Raw genomic sequence first — 20,370 nt, 5'->3', positions numbered from 1 at the left:
TGATATTTCGCATTACAACGTATGGAAATCAGGAACGTACGTAATTAAGTGCTTCATCTTAGACGAGGGGTAAGACACTCCGCGAACTCGGTGTACACTGCCGTACCTTTGACAGTGCTAAATGGAACTCGCGAACTCTTGAAAATATGTACCTTTAACAGTGCTAATTGCACGAACTCGGTGTATAGATTATATGAGACTGTCTTACCCCTCGGTCATAGAGGGGTGTGGTGAAAAGTTAGGTTTTTGCCTAGTCAAATAGAAAAAGGTTGGTTTTTGGGTTCAAACAGAGTTCAAAGAGGAGCATGCAGTGGTATAGCCAGATGGGTGGGCCAAGGGGCAAGTCCACCTCCCCCGAAACGTATGGCTTTTTTTGATTCCCATTGTGTGCTCCCTCCGAAATGAAATCCTGGTTACGGTGCTGGGCTGGAATCAGGGAGAATGTCACTCAGAATTCAATTCCGCTATTTCGTTCTTGCGTATCGGAATTCTTTTTTGGCATTTGGCTTCCGCAAAAATCTTAATTTCTTACGTTAAATTTAATTTTTTTTTAAATTTGGTTTTATCTATTTAAACCTTTCTTGTAGAGCTTTCAAATCTTTTATCTAATTTTTAATCGAATCTACCCACCACGTATAGGCCTCTGTGGTTGTCCGCAAAGTTTGTTTTGCGAAATATTATTATTATTAAATCAACAAACCTTTCTAGCTTGAATATTTTTTAGATATAGACGCGTCATGATTTTTTTAAATTACTGTGCAATAACACATTAATTGGTATAAACTAGATAGTAACAAATTTGCAAATAGCATTTTTTTGAATGAAGGTCTATTAATTAATTAAGCAAAAAAGTATTAAATGGTTTTTCCAAATGAATTTCAATGATTTTCTCGAAATGGACTTTCGGTCCTTGATGCGTTTTTGCTAATTAAGGCAGTGGTGACGTCGTTATACTGAAAACGTCAAAGGGTACAAAATAATACGTAACGCAAGTAAAAATTTTATAATCATATTGTGAGTATAAAAAATATATGACAAAATAACAATGTTCTAAATTATTAGTTGAAATAATGGTCAAATCTTTTTTCATGGAAATTTAAATGACTGATTAAAAGAGATTACTGTGATTAAAAAACAATGAAACTGTAGAAGATCACACGGTATAAATTTATTATTCGGAGACGTTTCGAGCCGTGGCCCTTTATCAATCCATTTTTTTAATATAAATTTAAAAAACACGAGATTTTAAAGCATGTCGCGTGAGGCGCATGTGAGACAAAAAAAAAAGAACGTGAAACAAAACAGATACCAAATGGAATAAATAGGCCTACTACAATAAAAATATAATTTTAAACATTAAGTAGACCCCAGTTAGTTATTTCTGAACAGCCTCTATCTAAATTTAAAGTACCTTTTTTCGAATAAATATGCCTTCTAAGAATTTTCTCTTATACCAATTTGATTCTCTCCTTAGAATTTTGAAATCATCCCATTTTATCGAGTGAGAGTCATTTTCCCAAATATGCTTCGCAATACCATTTGTCAAATCACAGTTCTTTATACAAATTTTATGTTCTTTAATAGACCCATGTCGAAAGTTGGGGGGCCGGAAATTAACATATTTACCTGGCAACTCAGCATTTTAACGGAACATCCGTTTCCTTACTTCCGCCTGTATATTTCAATGGCGGTCACGTGGTTCAAAACGTCACAAACAGGATGTTCCGTCCAAAGGTCTCACTTAAGCCTCGTCTGCGGCCCCTCTTTTTTATGGGTCTATTCTATCGGTAATGGAACGTTTGGTTTCTCCAATGTATACATTAGAACACGAGCAGGGAATTTCATAAATTACACCTCGTAAAATTTCTTCGAAATTTTTTGGTTTTAATATTGAAAGTGGTTTTCGAAACTAGGTTTATACCAAATGGTTTTAAAATACGTTTTAATTTTTCCGTCGTGTTCTTCATGTATGGGATAACCAATGTTTTTAATTTTTCAGAATCAACTGGTTTTAAATTTTGAACTATATTTTGGTTCAGAATAGAAGTCACCAAATTTTTAGGATAGTCCGAGCTTGTTCATTGATTAGTTATAATTTGTTTATCTAAAATGGGATTATCAGATATTTTCTCAATGTGGCTTTTTAGACCCTTTATCACTGATGTTTTCACCTGGTGAGGATGATTGGAATTGAAATTTAGAAACGTTTTTGAATGAGTTGGTTTTTTGTACATCGTAAGCCATTTTGTTTTTTTTTTCAATATTAATATCTAAAAACGATAATCGACCAGAGTTTTCTAATTCTAAAGTAAATTTAATTTTCGAATTAATATTATTAATAGATTGGTGAAAGCGTCCAAATTTTGTCGATTTCCTGACCACAACAAAGAAAATATCGTCCATAAAACGTAACCAACATTTCAAAAAATAATTATCTAACGAATTAGAAAAAATTATGTCTTCCAAATTCTCAACAAATAAATTGGCAATGATCGGGAATGATTATCGGGGTGATTATTAGATTGAGATATGAAATAAGTTGATATGGGACACAGGGACGTGCAGACGGGGGTAAAGTGGGGGGGGGGCAAAATCCGCATTGCTCCGTTGAAAAGAGCCCATGAGGGACTGTTAGGGGGCCCGCAAGCTAAAGGTGCCCACGGGAAAAGTTCAAGGGGGGGGGGGGGTTGCAAATCGAAGCCCCACGAAAGCTCGGCATGGCCCTGATGTGACAAGATTTAATCTTAAAATACGAATAATCATTAATGATAATTTTCAAGTATAGGTAATTTATCAGTTGAACTCGGGTGATGTTATTTCACCAGTACATATTTACATAAGTTTATAATATTTTACATAAGTCTGTCACTTCCTATGTTTTACATGCAAAACTTTTACTGAGAGCTAGATACGAGAGACTTTATAATGGGCTTCGGTGACGTTTTGCGTCTGCTCGTTATCATGTCTAGCGGGGCGATTTTCGTATCATGATGACGTCACTCTGTGATTAGCTCTTACGAGACGTTAGTAAAATATTTTCCAAAGTGACATACTTATTGAAAAATATTATAGACGTATGATATTTATAATACCTGAGTTTCAAATATATAACTAGATACAGCCATAGGTGCCATAACTACAATAAGTAGGACACTTTCTATTGCTTTAATGCTAATTTCCTTACAGAACCTTTTTGCGACAAAGATACTCTCTTGAAGTTACCGTCCTTGGTGAATAATTTTCTTTAAGAATATAAGCCTAATATCGGAGAGCACGTTCTGGAGTCGCGAGGAACTTTGCCTTTGTTTTGAAGCCCGCGTGCCAAAAAACATATTTGGGCTCGTTCCGACGAATTTTATTTTTTATTTTATCAATTAAGTGTAATATTCCGCCGATCTATCGGAAACCAGATATTTTGGCTTAGGCGGAAGTCTCGCGTGTTTTAGACAATAGGGGGCTCTGTGCTGATAAAACATCTGGATTGCGCAAGAGCTATGAAAATCAGTTCCGTTGTAAATCTCGTTAATTGTCATACTTACTGTTATTATGTTACTTATGATATGGCCTATTGAATCTTTCCATTATTTCAGTTAATTATAGTCCTTTTTCATCATTTATTTGAAATCAACACGCTTTCTCCTATTCACTTCCGCAAGAGAGCTTTATAACGAAAACAAACTTCACCATTGAGTTGAGAATAATAATTAGCATTTCCGTACCCAAAAAACTACTATTCGAAGTTATGGGATTTCGAAGTTATGGGAATTCGGAGTTATGGGAATTCGAAGTTATGGGAATTTTGTATTCGGGGTTTTGGTTCGAAGATATGAGAATTCTACGTAATGGGAATACGAGTTATGGGAATTCGGATAAATGGGAATTCGGCGATATGGGAATTTATGGGAATTTTGTATTCGGAGTTGTGATTTTCGAAATTATGAGTCGTTCCCGTTTCGGGTATGATTCTCTACCAAACACGTGGCCTCGTTTCCTGTTAAAATTGTGTATTTTGTAAGTAATGTTTTAATTTACAATTAATTTTCATTACACTGCAAAATCCCCTGATCTAACACCACTCGACTTTTTTCTTTGGGGATTCGTAAAGGACTACGTATACCAAACACCTGTGACGAGCGTTGAAGATTTACGACAAAGAATTATCGAAGCATGTCGCCGGTTGACTCAAGAAATGGTTCGGGGAGCATTTCGCAATATGCAACATCGTGCATATTTGTGCATTGCATCAGAAGGTGGCATTTTTGAAAACATTTTGTAGAAGTCATTAAAAAACATTTGTCACTTGGGCTAATTATTATTTGTTTATTTTTCGAAATCTTATAACTGAAATGCATGTTACCTACAATTCGTTAAAGGCCTGCTAGTACAACTTGTTTTTTCCCCGACCTCCAAAATCAGTGAAAAATAGGTCTTTTTCAACCGAACCAAAATTATTTTTACACTTTCGACTATGCCCTACAACTTTTCTATTGAAACATTTTGCGTGACACCTACCGGTGAAAAAATAAATTTTCCAAAACGGCACAAAATCGTTCGATTTTTCTGAAATTTAGTAACCAAAGCCTTCCATACCTAACAAATAAACCCTGAAAATTTCAGAACCCTAGCATAAATACATTTTGAGAAAAATGGCCTGATCGATCAAATTGAGACACCCTGTATACATAATTTTTAGTATACCAACATTCTAAGTATTAAATCTTATGAATTGAGCTAGTTTAAGAATACGGCCTAATATACAGCATTGATATGAAAATATATACGTTCTTCCGATCCATCTTCCAGGAAACTCGTCGTTTAGATATGCAACCACGTCACGATATTGGTGAGGTGGCGCCCCATCTTGCTGGAACCAGATGCGTCTGTACTCGGCCAGAGGAATGTCGTCCAACACGTTGGATATTTCATTTTGAAGGAACTCCAAGTAGTTTTGACCGTTCAGACGATTTGGCAGGAAGAACGGGCCAATAATTCTGTCACCTAACAGACCAGCCCACACATTTAAGCGAAACTGCACTTGGTGGCGGTGAGGAAATCCCCAGTGTGGATTCTCGTAGTCCCACATATGTTGGTTTTGACGGTTGAAAGGCCCATCTCTTCCGAATGAACATTCGTCGGACATCAGTAGTTGATCGTGAAAATCCTGGTGTGCGTCAGCCATGAGGCAAAACCAATTGCAGAAGTCGCGTCGGCGCTGTCTATCACCGTCATGCAGTCCTTGGTGAAGTGTCGCTCGATAAGGATGAAAATGGTGTCTTTTGAGTGTTATCCAAACGTAGTTTCGATCCAACCCTAAGTCAAAGCTGGCAGTCCTGACGCTCACTTGAGGATAGGCGACGAAGTAGGCCAGTATGGTGTTTTCCATGTCGATGTCCTGGAGACCACGACCACGAAACCTCGGATTGATATTACCCCAGTTGTCGAAGTCGCGGACCACTCTAAGAACCGTCGTATGACTTGGTCTGCAATTGGGAAATCTTCGTCTAAATAACTGACTTACTAGAGTAGCATTACGACGACCTTCTCCGTAAAATAATTCTAGCATATGAGCGCGCTGATCTCGAGTGTAAAGAGGCATACTGTACAACAATCGGCCAAGCTGAGATAATGTTATAACTTTGAAATGTAAACGCTTTAAATACTACTCGGACAATTGATATTTCACGTTAAAAAACAACAAAAGAAAAATAAGCGTAATTTTTGGTCTACAAATCTTTGTTTGATGATCTTACTCGTAACCACGTCGAAATGGAAGACGCGGTCTTTGTCTACTTTGTCTAATTAGATGTTAAACGTAATAATTTTCTTTAACAATAACTTTTTGCAGATCTGATTATTAACTACATATCTGAAAGCATAAGTTCCCTAAAATAAATGTACATGTGTGTTGTGATTATGTACGATTGTTTACGTTAAAGGCTATTGCCTGCTAGTATAACTTGTTTTTTCCTCCGACCTCCAAACTCAGTGAAAAATAGGTCTTTTTCAACCGAACCAAAATTATTTTTACACTTTCGACTATGCCCTACAACTTTTCTATTGAAACATTTTGCGTGACACCTACCGGTGAAAAAATAAATTTTCCAAAACGGCACAAAATCGTTCGATTTTTCTGAAATTTAGTAACCAAAGCCTTCCATACCTAACAAATAAACCCTAAAAATTTTCAGAACCCTAGCATAAATAGATTTTGAGAAAAATGGCCTGATCGAGCAAATTGAGACACCCTGTATAAGTTTATGTATTATTCTAATATGCATACATAATATATGCATATGCATATACATATATATATACATACATATATATATACACATACATATATACACTTTCCTTTAAATTTGGAAAGAACTTTACAGAGATAAAATAGTTTCTTTTGGATATTTTCATATATATGAAAATATCCAAAAGAAACTATTTTATCTCTGTAAAGTTCTTTCCAAATTTAAAGGAAAGTTTACTAACTCCACAAATTATATAGATTTTCTAAATATCTACAAAATTAATCATACTTCGCATACCAGAATGAAACGCGACTTACGAGACAGACGAAGATAGAGAAAAACGCAGCCACCCTATAAATCGCTCTCTTGAGAATCTAGCCAGTGACGTCACTGGTCAGATGCCTCACTACCTCTCTCTCTGCGTTTCGACTTTCCCTCCAAAAACGAGTATCAGAGATGCGCCCCCGTTGGGTAGGAGTATAAGATTTCTATGCAGGGAACCAATCCTACCATAGAGATAGAAAAGGAATAGAGGAAAGATTACCGCGTTAATGCACCCCTGTTTTTGACCGGGAAAATTCATCCTCCCCCCACGAATGTATGAAAGCGGAGGGGTGGGGTGCATTTGGCCGACTCCTCATTTGGCCGACTCCTCATTTTACCGACTTTTCATTTGGCCGACTGCTCATATGTCCGAATGCCCATTTGGCCGACAGCTCATTTGGTCGACTTTTCGGTCGGCCAAATGAGCAGACCATATGGCCGACTACTCATTAGGCCGACTACTCATTTGGCCGACTACTCATTTGGCCGACTACTCATTTGGCCGACTACTCTTTTAGCCGAAATTCTGGTCGGCCAAATGAGCAGCCCATTTGACCGACTGATCATTTGTCCGACTACTCCTTTGGCCGACTGCTCTTTTGGCCAACTGCTCCTTTGGCCGACTGCTCGTTTGGCCGACTGCTCGTTTGGCCGACTGCTCGTTTGGCCGACTACTCGTTTGATCGACTGCTCTTTTGAACGACTGCCCATTTCACCGACTCTTATACTATAGCCTGTCCTTCTCTATGTCTTTAGTGTTAGGCTGATTTATAGAAAGGGCAATGTATTCAAAGTATTGGCGCCTGACGGCGCCGCGCACTCACTTCGCTCGAGCGCTGGGGGGCCGGACCGGCCACCCCAGCCCCGTTCTTTATAACCAAGCTGGGCCTTCTAAAACGCGACCTAGAGGACAGTACCTAGCCAAACGCACCTAGTATCGTCCAAATGCCAAATGAGCAGTCGGCCAAATGAGCATTCGGCCAAATGAGCAGTCGTTCAAAAGAGCAGTCGATCAAACGAGTAGTCGGCCAAATGAGCAGTCGGCCGACTGCTCATTTTTCCGACTACTCATTTGGCATTTGGACGATACTAGGTGCGTTTGGCTAGGTACTGTCCTCTAGGTCGCGTTTTAGAAGGCCCAGCTTGGTTATAAAGAACGGGGCTGGGGTGGCCGGTCCGGCCCCGCAGCGCTCGAGCGAAGTGAGTGCGCGGCGCCGTCAGGCGCCAATACTTAGAATACATTGCCCTTTCTATAAGTCAACCTAACACTAAAGACATAGAGAAGGACAGGCTATAGTATAAGAGTCGGTGAAATGGGCAGTCGTTCAAAAGAGCAGTCGATCAAACGAGTAGTCGGCCAAACGAGCAGTCGGCCAAACGAGCAGTCCATTTGTCCAATTTCTCAGTCGGACAAATGGACAGTCGGCGTAACGTGTATTTTGTGGTCGGCCAAATGAGAAGTCGGCCAAACGAAACTCTCCCTTTCCGTGCTATCCAAACTCCCTCCCCGCAGATGTACTTTCTGCTGAATCTCGTTGGACTTTTCGCTGCCGCACTCGGGAGTTTCTCCATTCTACCCATAGAAATCTTATACTCCTACCTAGAATGCTCCCGTCTACGGGAGAACCTGACGCCAAGTCATTTTGTAGCAACGACTAATGATTATATAATCTTTGCTTAAGCTTCAGCCAATCAGCGGCCATTAATTGACTACGGCAAGCCGCTAGCGCCATAACATGGCGGTTAAAAATAGTAGAAGCTCAGAGAATTTTTACAGGATCCATCCGATCCAAGCTCGCAGAATTCCCATAGGTTTTTGCTGGAATTTTTCAAATGAACCACTTCAACGTTTTTTGATTTTTATTTAATAATATAGTGTTAAGATTTTTTTGAACTTTTAGTTTTGTTTTCATATTTACTTATTATAAGGAATATTTAAATGCCATTGTGAGGAAGATAAATAAGATTTCGTTTAGGTTCGCTTTGAAAATATTTAAGCCTAGGCCTGACATAGGCCTAACTTTTAAAATGGCAGGCAATCTCAATGGCAGTTTTGGTAGAAGCAGTGACTGATTAGGTCCTTAGTATTAACCTTTGTATTTAAAGGTTATTTCACATTTAAAGTAATTAATATTATATTTATTATTATGTTTGTAGAAACTTAGATAAACAAAAACCTTATGAAAGAGTAATTATATCCCAGAAAAAATACATTACACTAACGAATTCATGACACTTATGATGAATTGACGACTGTACAGTCATTGAATTAAAGAGCAACAATCATACTGATAATTGTCTTCTTTTTCAAAACTTTACCTTCTATTTAATAATATGCTTTTCTCTTAGAAGCTTAGTCAAGATAAATGTCTCGCACTCTGCTTAAATTCAACATTCCACTTTTAAACAACTTAAGAGATAGTACTCAACGAAGACCGATATTTACTATGTTAAATCATGGTTAAATAAAGTGTTTTTAAAAAAACGGATATTGCAGTAATTATAGTCCTGAGTTGTTATTCCACTAGGCTCACTGAACTTCCTGAAGTAATTTTTACCAAATCATAAATTTGAAAGCCCGCCGTTTGTTAACATTACAAATTGCTTAAGGAAACCCAAACTTTTACCTGTACAACGACACATTACCGTCCACCGCAAATCGTTTTCTACATGTGGAAATGAAACATCGAGGAGCCATAACAACAAACAACGCAATAGTTATCCAAAACGTTTGCATATAAGAGAAAAATCTTTACGAGTAAAGAAACAGTCTACCATGTTTAAAAACTACATTAAACTCGATCACGGCCCTCTGCACAGACTTGTAAATAGCGGCAGTCCACGCGTCAAAAACCCCTGAAAAAAATCACGGGGGTAAAGAGTCCACGGGACTCCCTTAAATTATATCGTTAGCTGTGTAAAAAGAGGTAAAATTTCGAGAATTAAATAAAAAGTTGAATTATTTTTATCTTTGAGGCATCTGTATGGTGTATACTGACCGCCACTATTTCAGCTCACCGAATATTAGTCGGACTCCCCACGGAGCTAGAGCTGCCCTATCTACTTGTCAATAAAAACTTGTTGAGGTTAACGGTAATAGTTAGTGAAGGGAGCTGTTGGCTCGAACGCGTGGCATGCAGGGCTTGTCACCACTCTCCTACGCATTGTAACCCGGCCAAGTGAATTAATGGCATCAAAAGTAGCTTGATGACTTAGGCATAAGGTGGTGCCTTGGGTATTAGCCTAGCGGATTATTAGTTTATCTTTGAGGCCTATAGAAATTTACAATGACCAATGAAAAATTTGGAAAACTTGGATCTACCAGGGAAAAACCTTAAACAGGTGTGGCCCGTGTGGGGAATAATTAGTCGATAATTAATAGTCACAGTAATTGTAACAGTGCCATTGAAGACCAAAATTTTGCTTTATTAAAATGAATAAAGGTATAAAAAAATTAAGCTCTATGGGCTTGGAATGAAGACTTTCATGGTTAAATTAATTGTGATAATATTTATTTATTTACCCGATCACGATTATATATGAAAATATGTAAACTTTGATGCTGTAGTTCGATTACTGACTGTCTCTTTTATAATTACAATAAAAATTTTATAGGCTTTGCCTGGTTAGGTGCCATTTATTTTCGAATATAATATGGAGGAATAAAGAGAGATTAAAGAACATAAATTTAAACGAGGGGGGGGGGCGAAGAAAGAGGGAAGAGTCCTGGACTCCTCGAGAAAATAGATCGGCGCAGGGGCCGTGACTCGATTGACGTGGGCCAATCAAATGCGGGTTCTTAAGGTGACGTAATCTAAAATCGAATTATTATTTTCAGTAACTCAAACTAGATGGCAACGAGTCGTTGCCGTAGTCACTCTTTGAATCGTGATTGGCTGATAATGACGAAACCTCCGAAAATGTAATTGGCCCATTTTGTATTTATACGGAATCATTCTATGTTATAAGATTTCTATGATTCTACCGTTTAAGTTTTTTTCTTGCTTTTCCACCTGTGGGTTATATACAAGCTATTCTAGCTTCGTAACTTGTATTTTTATTTATTAATAATAATAATAATAATAATAAATTGATGCCATCTTCAACACGATAGATGGCGCCAACACGATTTGATTGAGTTTATTTATTAGCAGCTCTCTAACTCTCGAGCTCAACAATTACTGTCCCGCGAAACGGTAGGTCCTGGAAGGCGGATTTGGATCTCTATTTATTCTACCTCATTGGTCAAAACGTCAAAAAGAAGCAAGTGCAACTTGCGTTAAAACTTGGAGAATAGAAGGTTAAAACGCCTGCTGTAAAGTATTTAAAGGGCAGGAGGTTTTAAAAATGAATTCTGATAACGTGTGTTCTTCAGATTCTAAAGCTTACCCCATAAATATAAATTACATGTACGGTAAATACTTCGTTTGGAATGCCGATGGTAAATATGTAAAACGCGAAAAGTAAAATAAAGCCATTTAAAAAAATCAACAATTGACAGATGCCTATAAAATAAGGAAAGAGTTTAGAATTGTGGGGGCATTTGTGGGAGCTCTGACCAGAAAACCATTTCAAAACAGCCAACTTGGCCTACCACTTTCTTTAATGCCAGAAGAAGCACATTTCTTACACGAAAAAGGTTAGAGCAAATAAAATTAACCTTTAATTGTAAGAAAATTTTAATTTTGTATAAACCTTTGAGGATTTGCATTGATAACAAGTAGCCAAAATTTAAAACAACCGGCTTCAGCAGAAATAAAATTTAAGTTCACATCAATTAGGAACACTATATTTAAAGATCAGGTTGGTTTGTTGTAATTCATTCAATGATAAAAATATAAAAAGCATTAAAATGAAAAGATTTCTTTTAGAATGAGGTCTTTAAAGATGATAGGAGAAAAACCATTTTAAGCAAAGTAGATATGATATTTGAGGGTAAAAAAAGAAGATTACTGGAAAAGTCTTTAGGTGATCTCAGTAAAAAGAAAAGGAAAAAGTTGAAAAGAGAACTAGAAAAAGGGACCGCTGAACTTAAGAATACTCAAATTTCTGAAATTAATCAAGAGGATGTAATTAAAGAAGAACTATGCAAAGTTTCAGACACTCCCAAAGAGTCTTTATCAGTTCAAATTCATACTGGTAATAATATAATAAATTCTTTGAAGCCTAAATTTTTTTTAACTAATTTTATGTTTAGAATGTCCGTGGGTCAAACCAATGGAAGTCAAAGTAGAGTACCCTTCTAATGAAATGGAAAATGTAAAATATCTGGTTTTTAAAGATCTCTGGGAAAGAGGCCATTATGTAACTTGCGGAAGTAAATTTGGTGGACAGTTTTTAGCGTATCCAGGTACTAAATATATAAATATATAATATATTAAACATTAAATAATTTTTTTTTAGGAGATCCGATTAAATTCCATGCTTGGTACATCATTCATTGTGTTTTACATCCAGATATTGTAAATGCAATAGATATTTTATCAATGGGCCGATTAGGAACTCAAGTTAGGAAAAATGCAATCCTGGCAACTGTCAAACCAGATTCTCAAGTGGATTACATTACAATAAACTGGGCGGGTGATTAAGTAGCCTTTTTGCATCATGTTTATATAAGAAAATAGTTTATTAAATTAAGCGTGTTGAATAGCATTTATGTACAAAATGTACAAATTATGGTTATATACATTGATAAATGAGAATTTTAAAAGTTTAAAAAAAATGGAGAGCTTAATTAACCACAAACATTAGACTTGTTTCACTAAAATGCGCACGCAATAATACTAAGCTTTTTTTCAAAATAAATGCATTCGTTCAATATGAGAATTAAAAAGTCTTGACTATAACTACAAAATTAAAAAGTACAAGTAAAAAATTTGGGTTTCTGAAGTAAAAAGTAGTTTTGGGCAAAATTATGGAGGAAAAATAAGTGACCCGTATTCATGTAGAATCGAGAGCTTTATAAGTTATAACCTTCTTAGGTTCTTTTTACTCTTTTCACTGCCTATGTGATTTTTCCTTAACCCAACTTTACCATTCGCAATTGTTTTAACCGGGCATGGTAGTTCTCCATGAAAATCAGTGGTGCAACTTGAACAAAAATCATACTGGCAGTTAATTTGACTACAATGTCCTCGGTTCACAATGGGAGTAATTCTTGCGGGAGAGTTGCACCTTGGACATTTCCATAAATGTTCACAAGAAATCAATTTCTTTCCCTCCTATTAAAAATAAAAATAAGTTAAATTTAGAAAGGAGGATTAAAAAGTTTAGGTATACTTTTTTGAATTTTTCATGCAAGACATTATCCTTGTTCACATCATTGGAGGTTTGTTGATATTTGTGAGCTGCTGATAGCTTATCAGTTAAAGATATGTAAACATTCTTTAATTTGTTCTCAATGCTTTCAAGTGGGTAATGATTATCATCAGCTTCAGATTTTGGCCGTTTTCTGCGATTATCCTGTGAGAAAGAAAGTGTTACAGAGTTATGCTTGAAAATAAAGAATTAACACCCTTACCGGTGATTTGAATGGAGAAATAACATGCTTTAAACTCATATTTTCGCTGATAGCTTTACTCCACAATTTGCAAACTTTTTGGGCATTTGTTAAATCTTTCTCATCTAAGTAGTTTATGATTCTGGAGATCACCGGTGAATAGTGTTGTAAGTCTTTAATAAAATCCACGCACTCAACACCAACTTCTGATCCATATCTTGGTACAACACGAACTTGAGAGCGCCACGATTTTTCAAAATGGCGAATTTCTGTTTTTGATGTTGCAACTTCATCATTATTGACCTCTGGTACAATTTGAGAAATGGGGTTGATATCGGGAGAACACAAAGAGAATACTGGCAGCGGTTCCTTGAAATTACTGAATTCGTATTGCCTGGTATTAGGAGTATTGTCTGGTGAAAATGCACCAAATATTTTAAGTCTATTGTGCCTTTGGATTTGAAATGATGGAGTATTTGCTTCCACACTTTTTCCTGTTGAATAGCCACTGTCATATCCCACATGTGTTGACAGCGGAGTGCTTGTAGCATAGCTGCCCGCAGCTTTATTGCTTGGTTGTTCTTCAGAATATAAGAAACTTGTTTCCATTTTTTTTCACAAAAACTGTTTTGATGAAATTTATACGCCACTACTTATTTGGAATTGATAGTTTGCTAAAAAAAAGCCATGCAATTAAAGGTGCAATTGTTTGTGGATGTACCATGACTCACTGCTACAGGAAACAAGGGAAGGGATCTTTGAATAAGCCTTCTACAAATACTAGGTACGTCAAAAATAACTGGACTCACCATCGATGTATAATGAAGCAGGCCCACAATAAATTATAATCCAAAGAACCGACAAGACTACATCAACTTAATTACATCACATTGCTAAAGTCAATCAACAACTTCTAAAGCATGTTCGTTATTTTGGACGGTTTAAATTCTCCGCTTTAGCAAATGAGAGTGCTCGAGGCTTTTAAATTTAAATGTTAACCAATAAGAATCAAAAAGTGTGAGTCACAATGCATGTACGTCACAATCTAAATCTGTCCAATGGTAAGCGATCACCGGATTTAAGCCCCTCCTACTCTTTTCCACTATTTTTCGACTGATAAGGAAAATGGCTGTTTCTCTTTCGCCTTAGTTTCATCATCGAAAAACAACTATTTGCCATGGTTTCACAGTTATTTCGATAAATACTTCTTTGTTTTTTAAACGTCGTTTAAAAATTTAAGGGAAATAAATAAAACTAGCGTTTGTTTGTTAGATAATCTAAAGGTTAAAGTTAACATAATGGATCCTTCAACGTCCAAGGAACCACCTAACTAATCAATGGTTTATATTTGTGGAGGTATTTAGCTAGCTTATGTATTATAACATTCTTATAATATTTGAATAATCCTACTTTATTCATAATTTAATTTAGAATGTCATCAAGAAAATGAAATTAAACCAAGGGATCCTATTAGTCCATGTTTATAGCGAGTGTAGCTACAGGTTAATATATAAGAAACGAACCAAACGTTGTATCCTTTATAAGGCCTTTTTCGGTTTTATTACTGTAAATTTACAATCCTTAACTCATTTTTTTTAGTAACTGTGTTTGATGTAAGATGAAGCTTAAAAATATACAATAACTTACACAAATAACATTCAAGCTATATAAATATCCGAAAATATTGTATGAATGTTTTTGTTGTCTGATCGGGCTCCTTCTAACATTTCAGCCACCAACTAAAAATAAAGGAACATATTTGTATATGTGAAAAGTAACTAAATAAAAAGTATTTTTAAATTTACTTGTCGGGCATCAGATTTTCCCAAATCACCCCTTAAATTTATTAGCTCTATTAATTGCTCTTCCGATATATCACCATAGCTGTGAATTAAACTCTGCAAATAGTAAAGAATCACATTAAATCCAATTTTTGCTAAATTCAAACAGAATACATACTGAGATTTCCAAAGATAACATATTGGTATCATATAATTTTAATATAACTGCAAGTTGAGGGAATGCATCTAGTGGAGACTCCTTCACTGCCTTATCCTTTTCTTTAGCGGAACAAAGTCTAATGAACAGAGTTTTCAACACTTCTCCCTCTTTGGAGAACTTTTCAGCCACTTCTTTCCTTTCTTCATAATTTTTAAAGGCAGTTTTGCGTTGCAACAGTGCTCGAATGTAGCTAGCAGCAATGCGTTTTTCAATGCCTTTCATGATATCTTCAAAATTGCAAGGCCACAAGTGGGCATAATCATGGCAATAATCTTCAAGAGTGGCGCATATTGTATCCACCATGTTTGTACCCGTAAATTGCCATTTCCTTGTCAATGCATCCGCGAGCTCCTTATCAAGATCTAAAAATACTTCATCTTGAAGGTATCTCAAACTGCAATAAAAAAATTGAAACCTAAAACAAAGGTTTAGAAATTGAAAATTAAGAGCACACTGACGTTTCCAGCCGTAAATCTTCGTAGTCGTGTTGCAATTTATTATGCAATCCTTCTGCTTCTGCGTCGTCTTTGCTTGATTTCCAATAACGAATATAAAGCTGTTTGAACATATCTTTGAACTGTTGACAATTGTTAGCAACCGCAATCTGGAAAAAAATTAATATTGGATATAAAATACATCTAGTCATGTCTAAAAACAAATTACCATATAATGTGTATAAAATTTACAAAGGCTTCTATCTTCAAAATGCTTGTATGAATACTCTTTTATGGCATCTAAAACGATAAAAAAGTAATATGAACATCTTAAATGTCAGAATTACGCAAAAATTAATGATCATACCTCTGTACATTTTCCTGAAAGCAACTACCTGTCTCAAACTTTCTAGCATAACTCTATTTACAACATCCTGATTAACTGTTCTGGCCAAATGAAGCTAAATAAACAGAAATAACTGGAGGCTTATAATTGATCTCTTACAAGAGATATTATCTAGGCTAATAAATTGTAACAGGTTCCTTTGCAGATTCACAAAACCATTACATAATGGAGCACAATATACTTTTATCTTTTAAAACATTAAAATTACACTGTAATTTTTTTCATTTTCCATAACATGTTTTTGGAAAATTAGTGTCAGTCTGCAAAGGTACATGCTTTAGCGAATGATATCACTCTAAATGATATATATTTTATACTTCTCCTATAGGGTCAGGCCCTATCTATATGGGAAAAACAAATGATACTTTAACACCCAATTCAATATAGTGTTTAGTAAAATTTTTGGGGAATCAAATAGGAGCTTGTAAAAAAGATGATATTTCGATACTTCAAAAGGTAAAGTGCAGTGTGATTCGACTAAGCAGATGTCATCTATTAAATAAGCTGGGATGGTTAACTGGGTAAATATTATGATTCGCTGGAAGTTCAGCTCTCGATGTACCATTTGACAGCCAGCATATTAAAAAGTAGAAATTGGGTTTGTCACTGATGGATATTTCTCTCCTTATACCCAGGTCAATTGGTAATCCCTGCCTGTTTGCTCAAAGTGCTCCAATTACAGGAGTTGAACTTTGATTTTTTAAATTTTTTTTAAGCAAAACCAGAATTAATTTATTAAAAATTTCCCTCATTTTGTATAGGGATGCACTGTCATACCATTTTATTCAAATTTTTCATTAAAAAAAGTTTGCAAGGGCATATCTGAATATGTTTCTTTTTCATTTAACGTGATACATATTTTCTATCACAAATCGAATACCGTGGTTTTTATTTGTTTACACTCGTAACCCCTTGTCTAAAAAAGGTATGATCTAGCTTCTGAAGCCTGACATACGTGGCGCGGCCAATCAAATAAAATATTATCATTAGTTAGTTAATCGAGAACTTTCTTATTTTTAATGTTTTTCTGAAAATATTTTCCTAATAGCAGTATCGTCCAATATTGACTTCGCTTAAGCCGATACCGATATTAGAAAAATAGGTTGGTATATCAGTGCATCCCTAATTTTGGCATGGCGAGCTTGCCTTCATAGGTAATTCCTTTAAAATTTACCCCTAAAAAATCAAACCCAACTTGTTACATGTATCTGCGTCGAGGGATCCCTAGTTTTAAGGGTTTGTCCTCAAATTAACACTTTTAAAACCTGTGGCTTTTCAAAGGTATCATTACGTGTTGATCAATCATTTGAATCAATATGACTGGAAGTGACGTGTGAAAATATCTATTGCCATCGGCTTCTGGTTCATTCTCGCAGCTCCAATCTTTAACTTCAGTCGCAAGGGTGTTTTTCATCCATTCTTGGTAATTGGTTCTCATATAATCCATAAATCTGAAAATCAAAAATTGTTCATTCGAGTCGATGTTAAGGAGAATTTAACAGAGAAACGTACTTTTGAACTAACTTTTCCACTAAACTATCTTCCAACAAAGGATCTAACTTGTTTACATCGATGGTCAAATCTGGATGACCCATTAATTCTTCGCTTCTAAAAATAACCCAAAAAATTATCAAATATATTTTGAAAATATCCATTAACAGAAAAATTTACTTGTAGGTCTTCAACCACGCCAAGAGAGTCATGTACTCGTTACCTTCAAGACCATTTAATACAATATTGTGAAGCTAAACCATTAAAATTAGTAATTTTAAGGTCAAAAACCAGTTTCAAAGTTGGGAAATCTCTTACGTGTTTAGACATGCAATCATGATATATTTTGACGTATTGATTGACTATGTCATAGTGGGGTGGAAAACAAGGAACGCAGAACACCTTCAAAACTTTTAAATCATCCAAGATGATCATTCTGTTGATTTCCAAGTGTCGAACCAACCACATTTTGTTTTCCTCGCGAACTTCCAGTTGATTGCCTTCAATCCTACAGTATAAAATTTTTTAGAAATTCACATTGACTAAAATCAAGGCATGAGCAAGTACTTGAAACCAAAATGTTTTGTGCACGATACTCGATTCGAAACCCAAAATTTTATACTTGCACATACCTACTAAAATCGGATTTGGTACCTTTCCATAACGGAGTCCTTTATAACTTCGAAAGCTTTCTTTTTCCACATTTTGAGCCTTCCTGGTGCTATAAATCCAATATTTCTTTGCCTATCCATAGCAATTTTATCCGCTCTTTCTTCTCGTTCAATAATTCTAAGGGCAGTCACGATAACTTGGGGTTCTTTTCGTACCGTGTCCAAAGTCCTTCTCAAAACCAACCAAAGTTGTTTTCCAAGATTATCAGAAAGCTTTTCAACATCACTGAAGTAATACTTGAGGGTCTGCATAGTAAATATTTGGGTAAATACCACATAAAATTAAAGGAAAAATTAAAAAAATTAACGTGGCTGTCCGTTGGACTCTGCTGCGGCAATTTGGACATTTCAAACAAAATTTCATCCCGTGAGTTTTCCAAATCGGAAAGTCTCTGATGTGCATGAAGCAGTTTCCCTTCATTAATAAAAGTTTGAGTCTTTTGAACACTTCCAGGGACATTAAATATGTGTTTCAAATTTTCTATCGCAGTAACGTGCTTAAAAAAGAACCAGAAAAAAGAATTAGTATAATTAACACATTGAAACTATCAAATGTTTAAAAATACCTGGCTGTGGTTGATGGCTTCTTTTTTAACATCTTGAAGTTTGTCAGAAAGTCTTGGAATTAATCCAAAAGATTCCTCTATTTCTCGAAGGCTTTGAAAATAAAGGTGAATCACAAAAACAAAATTCACAGAGTTTTAAACAAATACTTACTCATTTTTAATTTCTTTAATATGACTCAATGATGTTTGAAGGTGGTTTAAACTGGTTTTTACACCATCTAATTGGGATTGCATTGTTGTTTTAAGCATTGCCTCAACGGAAGCTTTCTTCCGACTAACTTTCCTTTTATATTGCTCAACTTTCTCCAATTGATCAGGCCGTTGAAGCATTATCGCCTAAAAATATGGATAATAAACAATATATTTCTGTATAGTAAACAAAGCTAATGATCAGTGCCGCATTATCCATAAGGCTAACTAGGCTGAAACCTAGGGGCCCACCAAGCGCAGGGGTCCATACATCAGTCGCCCAACGAAGCTCGAAGCCTAGGAGCCCTGCCATGGGTTAATACGGCACTGCTAATGATATTTTAACAATCTTACAACATGTTTTGCAGCCGTTGCACGAGCTTCAGTTTCCATCACATCAACAGAATCCATGCTACCCGCTACCGTCCTTACCTTCTATGACTGCTTCTCAATTAAAATTTTATAATTTCCTTAAATAATAACAAATCGCTACATTGATTCAAATAGCGACCATGTAAATTACATAGAGCATAACCAGTTTTAACTAAATTTACAACTGAAAACAATTTTCTTATATTACCTATAAAATTTAATAATGCTCTACTACCAAAACGCCCAAGCGTCGTCTGCTTCTGTCAAAATTGTCGTTGGCAGTGTGAGAAATAAGGCACTAGGCGAAAACTATTCGCTAGTTTTGGAGTAATTTTTTAGAAATAGCGAGCAACTTCAAAATACAGTTTGGGTATTATTGTATGGAAGAAGTTTTTAGTATGGGGTAAAAGGTGTATTCTTTTGGAGCGATTCTTTTCCTCCCAAAGCGAGCGAATAGTTTTGGCCTACTACATAGATATAAGAAATGTATATAAAGGTCTAGATAAATTTCGGGGCGTCTAAGCAAAGATAATTTAAACTCGTACCCTAGATTCGAATACTGAGAGCTTTCCCATTGACGGTTTTGTTACGAAGCGTTTACCCTTTTCCGGCACGTGACCTCAGAAAAATCGGGCTCCGTCGGTTGCGGCACGGCCAACTTCGATCACGCGCTGCCGCGTTGTATAGCGTGGCAGCGCGTGATCGAAGTTGGCCGTGGTTGCGGTAAGGCGCAAACCACGGAGCGAATTTTTTCTGAGTTCCGGCGGGAAGTGGGTAAACGCTATCGGCAACGCGCGAGAGAGTGATTTCGAATCTAGGGTACGAGTTTAAATTATCTTTGGTCTAAGCCTAACATAAAATACGGAATTGACACCTATCAGACGCCGAGGAAGGCACGTGACCAAGAGCGCGAGCTCTCTTAGCATTTTAGTACTGGCTGCGTTCAACAACTCTAAAATAGCTCAGCGCTGAGCTCAACGGTCAGCGGTTTTTTGTTGAACGGGTTTTTTGACTTCCGGTTTTGACGTCACGTTGATCATCGGAGACTCAGCGGAAACATCGGCTGGGCGAGATGGTTTTTCCGTTGCTCATCGGTGTCGTGACGTCATTCGACAAAGTTAAAGGAGGGGTAGCAGACGATATTTTGTTCGTTAAGTCAGCGAACTATATAAATC

At 36.3% G+C, this 20,370-nt stretch overlaps 3 protein-coding genes across 5 annotated transcripts; 1 reads left to right on the top strand and 2 right to left on the bottom strand.

Annotated features, from left to right (window-relative positions):
* The first annotated feature begins 10,845 nt into the window (after positions 1 to 10,845).
* Positions 10,846 to 12,369, top strand: Tsen34 (tRNA splicing endonuclease subunit 34). Of its 3 annotated transcripts, none has more exons than XM_090178455.1 (7): positions 10,851 to 10,881; positions 10,942 to 11,007; positions 11,068 to 11,205; positions 11,269 to 11,369; positions 11,438 to 11,705; positions 11,764 to 11,916; positions 11,970 to 12,369. In XM_090178455.1, the coding sequence occupies exons 2-7, from the start codon at positions 10,974 to 10,976 to the stop codon at positions 12,152 to 12,154; spliced, it is 879 nt and encodes a 292-aa protein (XP_090034581.1). In that variant the 5' UTR covers positions 10,851 to 10,881; positions 10,942 to 10,973; the 3' UTR covers positions 12,155 to 12,369. The 3 variants fall into 3 exon arrangements, with proteins under 3 accessions (XP_090034578.1, XP_090034581.1, XP_090034580.1); XM_090178454.1 differs by having other exon boundaries at positions 10,867 to 10,886; XM_090178452.1 differs by having other exon boundaries at positions 10,846 to 11,007.
* Positions 12,261 to 14,015, bottom strand: LOC149940668 (F-box only protein 5-like). Its single transcript, XM_090178451.1, has 4 exons — positions 13,875 to 14,015; positions 13,087 to 13,739; positions 12,846 to 13,028; positions 12,261 to 12,787 (listed from the first exon to the last, which is right to left on the bottom strand). Exons 2-4 carry the CDS (start codon positions 13,672 to 13,674, stop codon positions 12,533 to 12,535), a joined length of 1,026 nt encoding a protein of 341 aa, XP_090034577.1. The 5' UTR covers positions 13,675 to 13,739; positions 13,875 to 14,015; the 3' UTR covers positions 12,261 to 12,532.
* Positions 14,016 to 14,596: 581 nt separating this feature from the next.
* Sec6 (Exocyst complex component Sec6) lies at positions 14,597 to 19,427 on the bottom strand. The gene is made up of 15 exons (XM_090178495.1): positions 19,178 to 19,427; positions 18,786 to 18,970; positions 18,635 to 18,725; positions 18,377 to 18,565; positions 18,052 to 18,314; positions 17,716 to 17,905; positions 17,578 to 17,651; positions 17,419 to 17,514; positions 17,198 to 17,357; positions 15,868 to 15,961; positions 15,730 to 15,800; positions 15,525 to 15,670; positions 15,025 to 15,460; positions 14,871 to 14,963; positions 14,597 to 14,804 (listed from the first exon to the last, which is right to left on the bottom strand). Exons 1-15 carry the CDS (start codon positions 19,232 to 19,234, stop codon positions 14,724 to 14,726), a joined length of 2,226 nt encoding a protein of 741 aa, XP_090034621.1. The 5' UTR covers positions 19,235 to 19,427; the 3' UTR covers positions 14,597 to 14,723.
* Between the last annotated feature and the right edge of the window lie 943 nt (positions 19,428 to 20,370).

Source organism: Leiobunum rupestre, chromosome 6 (assembly GCF_980474605.1).
Source record: "Leiobunum rupestre chromosome 6, qqLeiRupe1.1.hap1, whole genome shotgun sequence".
In the NCBI taxonomy this organism is placed as follows: Eukaryota; Metazoa; Arthropoda; class Arachnida; order Opiliones; family Sclerosomatidae; genus Leiobunum; species Leiobunum rupestre.
The sequence above is the reverse complement of the archived record's forward strand: the minus strand, read 5'-3'. Positions and strand labels throughout refer to the sequence as shown.